Source organism: Triplophysa dalaica, chromosome 10, assembly GCF_015846415.1.
Source record: "Triplophysa dalaica isolate WHDGS20190420 chromosome 10, ASM1584641v1, whole genome shotgun sequence".
Taxonomy (NCBI): domain Eukaryota; kingdom Metazoa; phylum Chordata; class Actinopteri; order Cypriniformes; family Nemacheilidae; genus Triplophysa; species Triplophysa dalaica.
In genome coordinates this window covers 17,022,907-17,030,178 of record NC_079551.1, presented here as the reverse complement: position 1 = coordinate 17,030,178, position 7,272 = coordinate 17,022,907, and the positions used below count along the sequence as shown (strand labels likewise).

The window sequence follows — 7,272 nt, the reverse complement described above, 5'->3', positions numbered from 1 at the left end:
ACTGTATATATCAGACAGTGTGTGCTGAAGCCCAGGAAGAACCACACTGCTCTCCACCCATTTCAATCCACACACACGCGCACGCACACACTCAGATAGCGTAATTATAGCTTACTACCGTACCTTAAATGCCCCAGTCAACCAAACAAAGGCCCCCTTTCCCCTCTAATGCCCTACAAGAGGTAAGCCGACAACCATGGTCTGAACATCCACTTCAATAACCATTAAAAATGAGAACTGCAACCATGAACTTTCAGCATTTATTCACCCTCATGTAATTTCAAACCTGTATGAACACACAAGAAGATATTTTGAAGAATGTTGTTAACCAAACACCATTGCACCCCATCGACTTCCATTGTATGGGGACATTTCTCGAAATATCTTCTTTTTTTAAAGCACGTATTAGAATACATTCATTATTAATTTTACCTACAATTTTCAAAGAAAGTATTTTTATACATCTTTTGCTCATTTTTCATGCGGTTCACCTTTGGATGACCCATCTATGTAATCCTACAGCTCCTGCCTGAGGCAGAGAGGCAAGCCGCAATGTGTGTCTTTAGACCACTGGATGTGACTTGCATGAGCGTCTGTGTGCATCGAATGACTTACATAGTTCTACAACCTACAGGTTTATACATTACCCATTCATCCTGTAGGCCTGCCTATTTACTCAAGAGTTTAAGAGCTTAGTGCATTGCTTAAGGCCTCTACTACAGCATAGGTCAGTCTGCAATTGTGTACGTACTGTACGATGTTTACATTTGCAGTTCACATAGCTTTGCTTTTGTAGTTCACAGATCTCTTGCTTTGTAATGACACTGCGACGAGTGATAGAGTCTGAGCATCCGAGAAGCAAAGGAGAATAAACACAACCGGAGCAACATTCCTTCATGCACATAGAGATTCTTAGTCTTTCACTGCGTATCCGAGTGTCTCTGTTTGACTGTAAGCTGGGCTCTGTTCAGCTGACGTTGCTGTGATGGTGCCACTGTTTTGGAGACCAGATTGACATGCATTTATACAAGTCCAGATTCCACTTACCCCTCATCCTCTGCAGACTTTAACTTCTAGTCAAAGCAACAATTCACAGGTCAACTCAAAGTTACTCGTGAGCCCATCTGATATTTGTTTGACTTAAGATTCTGGTTTTGGTTATTCACACAGCACACTCTATGAGGATAATAAGCATACCTATATACACACTGGAAGTGGAAACACTTAAGAGGCCTGTCTTGTACTGGAACCCATAAGGAAAACGAGGAATTCCCCGAACAATATGGAGACAGACAGGGTAGCAGAGAATAAATTGAAAATCTATAGGCAGATATAAGCTTGAAACTTAACAATGGTTTATCTACAGAAACAATGTTTTGGGCTTTATTTGTATTAAAACTATAGTTGTTTGGCAATCAATCCACCACCAATCTAAAGCACAGCTACTTGCTAAGGTTAAAACATGTTCAGGTAAATTATAAATAATATGATCGTAACTAGTGTTTTTTTTAAAGTTAAGTAAAGTGTTAAGTTTTTTTGTTTTTTTAATTCTTAATTTTCCAGATGCAGGTGCGGTGATTTGAATTATTAAGTAAAGAGCTCCACCTAGTGGACGGGAGTAACCTTGACAACAAACGTAAGATCTGTTTCATTGTTAAAAAGATAGGTAAACGTGTATTTTATGAGATCCTTTTTGACTCATTTGTCTCTTAAAGTTTTCTTTCTTTAAACCAAACATTTTTCTTAGTGACAGACAATGCAGAACATACGTTTTGAAGTATTCTCGCGAAAGCGCTCGAGCGGCCTTTTTTTTAGATTGGCGACGGTTAAAAGCGCTTAGACATTTTTGTTTGTTACATGACCTTGCTTTTGTTTTTATCAGCGTATTAATTTATTGAAAATGTGCTTTAATATCATATGTAGCGTTTATTTATTTTTTATATCAGAGAAACAAGAGCGTGTCAAATGCACCATTTTTCGGCTGGTAAGGTTTGATGCTTCCTTGACTCTAGTACGTTTACGTAAGTTAATTGTTTACGTTTTTATAATTAACCTTTTTGTGGGCTTACATATCTTCATATACTGCATTTGATGCCACAGCTCGAGATGGTTAATGCCCACAGCATCATTTAGTGGGACATAATTTATCTTAGGAGTCTTAAAAGTCTCTGAATTGAAGTTACATTCCTTCAGGAAGGTGCTGCTGTACAATATGCGTCACAAAGTTCTTCAAAACTGCCTCAAAAATACATCCTCTTGAACTTTATTGCTTGCTTCTGTGACAGCATGTCTGCTTGACAGTGAGTTACGAACACAAAGTATATATTAAAACAGATATTTGTTAGCAAAATGATCAGGTATCCGCCACAAAAACATCACCTCACAGCGAATAGCACACATTCAGCACAGAGGCCTGGGTTGTGTCTTCATTAGGTTGAGAACTGGTGGAATATTGGTTTCCCTCCACTTCCAATCCCTAATTTTAAATGGGCCAGAATAGGGACGATTCAGAACTTCCTCTCAGAATTGACCGAGATGTCCTCTACTGGGGGATTGTGTTTTTGCTGTTCCACATACTGTACTTCTTTCCATTTGTCCAACCAAAGGGATGAGACATACACCCCAAATGTTTAATGCCATGAAGATCTTTAACCTGATGAAAACCACAAAAAAATCATTTATGGATATTCTTTGTAAATACATTTTTACCTTACAACTGTTTCTATGTTAAAGGTAGTCCTTGAAGTTTGTGTTGGTTTCCAAACGTCTTGCTAATCATGCTAACCTTCGTTCCTTCTCTCTTCATGAGAACATCTTTTTCAATTTAGAGAAAAATCCACCTTCCTCTTTCTCTGGCTCTTCCTCTTTATTCTGCGCCGATTCTGAGGTCTGTCCGGTCTGAGAGCTACCTACAAACACCCACAGAACGGCATTGTCTCACAAAACATTGGAGTAAGCATCAACATACTAGTTGGCATGTGTGTTTAATGTATGGATGAAGGTGTGTTTGTGTTGATCGACCTGCGGCTGGTTTGGTTACTCCATCAACACTTCCCTCCATGTCCATTTCGTCTTCGGCATAACTTATCAGCAGCATTCTCTGCCTCTGTGTCAGCTTCCTGTAGATGAACCGTGAGACACATTCAATAAAAACACACAAACAGGAAATGCATCGTGCCTGCGAATGCCTCTTACTTGGGAATTTTGATTTTGATATGTACGTAATGGTCTCCGTAACCATAGCTATTAATGCGTGGAATGCCTTTTCCAGCCAGTCTGATCTTCTGGTCTGTTTGAATGCCTGGAGGAATCTGCAGGGAAGCCATTTCTGGTTTTAGCCTTTAAAAAATATACAAGTTGTTTTTTAAAGGTCGTGCTTATTCTCTAACCGCAATGTCAATGGTGCTGTACAAGCCCTGTGCTCTAGCTGCACCCCCCAGAATGGCCTGGGCTACTGAAATCATCACATCAGAGTGGACATCAGGTCCATTACGACGAAATACTGGACTCTTTTGGACCTGCAACACAGCACGGAACACGTCAAATCTTATTCCAGTGTATCTTTATTTAATGTACAAAAGATCTAAACTTACTCTGAATGTGACATACATGTACTTCTTCCCAACCGGCACTTTTACCATCTGCCCGTCTTCAATACCTGCAATACAACCACAACAGATAACTCGCTCTATATGCCCCTACATTACAATCCAGTCAAGAATAAAAACACAGACACAAACCTGCAGGTACGGGCACCACAACGGTTTGTTTCTGCTTGGTTTGTCCTGTTGCTCTGCACATGATGCAAGGTGTGATGATGATAGAGCCCCGCCCCCCACATCGCCTACACGTAGAGCGCATCATGAAGGGTCCGGTGTTTGTAGACTCCTATATATACACACAGGATAAAACATTAGTGTTCTTCAAGAACAAATATAAGCTGAGAAACGTTGGTATGAACAGAGCAAGACAATTTAGTTTTTTTTGTGAATTGACTATTAATGGGTATGTGTTTAGGTTAAATTATAATTTTTGTTTCGTTCGGTGAACTCATAACAATATTTAGACAAAATTTCAAATAAAAATATTGTTTCTATTTGCAGAATACGAAAACTGGAGAAACTGGTCAAAATAACAGAAAATACCTCAAATACTGCAAAGAAAACAAGTTCTTATTCACTTTTAAGCAATACAACAGTTATATTTGTATACGTATTTAGAAAACGTTCAAAAATAGTTTTTTATGTGATAACTAGTTTTTATGCTTCTTGTAATTTGGAAAGGTCTCTATTTTTTTCAGCGGCTGTATTTTTAGGGATTCAAAATCATCCTCACCATGCCTGTCCCATTGCAATAGTGACAATGTGAGACTTTAGTTCCTGGTTCATGACCTTTTCCATCACAGCGCGGACAGCTATCGTCTAGGTTCACCGTGATCTCTTTATTCACGCCCTTAGCAGCCTGCATGAACGTCAGCTCCATCACAAACTAGAGAAAGAGAATTTTCAGATGGTCAGGATTTAACGAGGAATTCAAATGAGTGATAGTAATATGTTTTCTTGCTGTCTCACTTCAGGTGTCTGTTCAAACATGGAGTTGAGGTCTCCGAAGCCACGCCCTCCCGTAAACTCTCCAAAGATCTTTCTGAACAGCTCTTCGGGGTCCACGGTTGTCCCGCTTCTCCAGTACTGCTGCTGCCCCGCCCCACTGGAGCTCGGACCAGCAGAACCGTAAGTGTCATACTGCTTCCTTTTAAGCTCATCACTGAGGGTCTACACAACCACAAACAAAAAGTCTCAATCTCAAAAATCTCAACATACTTGACTATCAAGTGGATTTTTTTTATAAATCTTACCACCAACAGGCAGTTTGGATAATTCACTTCTGAGTTTGTTTCTAATTTTATTTATTCTTAATGGTTTTATTAAACTCTCATTGATACAGTAATTAAAATGTAATAATCAGGTGGGGCGAATGTAACTACATGTCATGAGAAAACATTCTTGGCTCAAAAACGTGCTTTTCTTTGTGCAAAATATAGTTTTAGTTTCTTCTTTTAAATTTAGCCTGTAATATGAAATGTTTATTTTTTGTCATATTAAAAACACACCAAGATATGCAAACAAAGTAATATAAAATCTTAATGTCACCTCATATGCCTCTGCGAGCTGGGCAAACTTCCCTTTTGCTTGGGGGTCATCTGGGTTTGTGTCCGGGTGGTACTTCTTGGCTAACTGAGAGAAAATGTTCACGTCAAACTCTTAAAGGGACGTGACCTTTAAGATTTTGTTTATGCCATGTGGGTCATCAAACCTGGTAGTACGCTTTCTTAATGTCTTTCTGCGTGGCTGTCCGAGGAACCCCAAGAATCTCATAGAAGTCCTGCTGATGATTTACAGAGGTGGTGTGGAAGTGGCTCTTCAACTCTTAAGAAATAAGGGAATAAGACATCCACAATCACACAATGTGTCTGTTTTATTATATTTTGTTATCTAAATTGATGTAATGTGGTTACAGTTATGAATTATACTATACAGTATTAGTATTATTCAGATGTGTCGGTACATTGTTTAACTACCTGGATTGATTTTTCAAAGAACATTTATATTGTATCATTAAAGATACAACTATAAAAGTAAATTGTACAAAGTCAAAACATGTTTAAGAGTCTTTATGAAAAGAAAGGAAAAGTTATAAATTATAAATTAAAAGTTGATCATTGGAAATCATAAGCGATTAAATGGACAACATTAAAAATCTATATTTATATGATTATATATTTATATAATATAGATCTATACAATGTCACGCCTCTGCCATGCCTCCAACTACCAATGACAACAGGTATATGTTAAATATTAAGTTTATCATGATAAATATTAAGTAATGTTATGTTGTGCATCCCAACTTATAAACAGACAAACTAACAAAGACTAACATTAGTTACAAGTTAAACGACAAGTTATTTAAATATCCATTTTAATATAATTTTATCACTTAGTCCCTACTGAATCCTTATAAATCATTACGAGTTGATATTTTCATATTTTTGTATGACAGTTCTCCCATTCACAATGACTGATGTTATGTAGATGATAGCAATTATAATTTTTCCATTGTTTACAATGCGCATTTTGGCATAGATTTGGGTCAGTTACATCATCTTGTGTTTTTCAATACTAGTGACATAAATGGACAAATATTTTAATCCACAACAAGTTAATAAATTATTGCTGATACAACCGATGCAAAATAAGGTGCTGCTTCTGTAAGGAGTTGACAGTTACTACTTTGATCACTGTATGTAAGCAGCTCACCTGATGGCCCCTTCAATGTCACACCTCTGCCATGCCTCCAGCAGCTTAAACTGCCCCTCGTTATATAACTGCGAGTCCGACAAACTGTCAAAGCCGAAATATCTCCGTGTCTAGGCGACTTTAAAAGTGTACACGTGCTGCGAAATCCATGTAATCCAGCTGACAGCGAGCGCCCAACGCAGCGAACTCTGGAAGCAGCCATATTCCCGCTGCTCTGCGGGGCGGGCCGGTTGTACCGTGCACATGCGCAGTGTGTTTTAATTTACACGTGCGTTATAGTGCTGAAACCACTAGATGGAACTGTGTGAGCATAGTTTGTGCAGATCTTTCAATATCAACAAAATACAATGTGCACACATCCAACATAGTGACAAATTACTTTTTGCACACTTATAATAACATTTATGAACAAATATAAAGGAAAAAGAAAGGGAAAATATAGAGAAGAAGGAATAAATAAATATATAAAGGTAAATCAATACTACACAGTGTGGTCAGAGACATCTGAATTGGGTGCAAAATTGATGCTCAATCTAAAAATCGAATCACATTAGGCAAAAAATATTAAGGCAATAAGAATCTTTTTAAAAATAATAATAAAATATATGTATATATTAAAAATAACTGAGAAATCGGGTAGAAAAAGTTCGTTTTGAAATTCATAGCAATGACATGAGCGTTTATAAGCGTTTTAGCTCTTGCAGATGAAAAACACATGCAATGAGATCTAAATCAATGCTTTGTTTGTGGTGTTAAGAGCTTGGTTTTATAATCTATATTGGCCTGCTTGCTGAAACAATTGGCAACCATTAACTGTTTTCCTTGGGGTACCATCTTAACAATTACTTTAAGTGTATTTAAGTACTTCCACATTGTGTTTCTCGCCGGGAAGATTGGAAAACTGCTGCCGTTGCCAGAAGACACAGCAAGGAGCTGAACTGGCATTTTAACAGAC

General features: G+C 37.8%; 1 protein-coding gene across 1 annotated transcript; it reads right to left on the bottom strand.

Annotated features, from left to right (window-relative positions):
• Window positions 1–1,906: 1,906 nt before the first annotated feature.
• Window positions 1,907–6,530, bottom strand: dnaja3b (DnaJ heat shock protein family (Hsp40) member A3b). The gene is made up of 12 exons (XM_056759180.1): window positions 6,318–6,530; window positions 5,314–5,426; window positions 5,151–5,234; window positions 4,572–4,772; window positions 4,336–4,488; window positions 3,741–3,888; window positions 3,594–3,658; window positions 3,390–3,518; window positions 3,196–3,311; window positions 3,022–3,119; window positions 2,786–2,909; window positions 1,907–2,653 (listed from the first exon to the last, which is right to left on the bottom strand). Exons 1-11 carry the CDS (start codon window positions 6,517–6,519, stop codon window positions 2,803–2,805), a joined length of 1,416 nt encoding a protein of 471 aa, XP_056615158.1. The 5' UTR covers window positions 6,520–6,530; the 3' UTR covers window positions 1,907–2,653; window positions 2,786–2,802.
• Window positions 6,531–7,272: the final 742 nt, after the last annotated feature.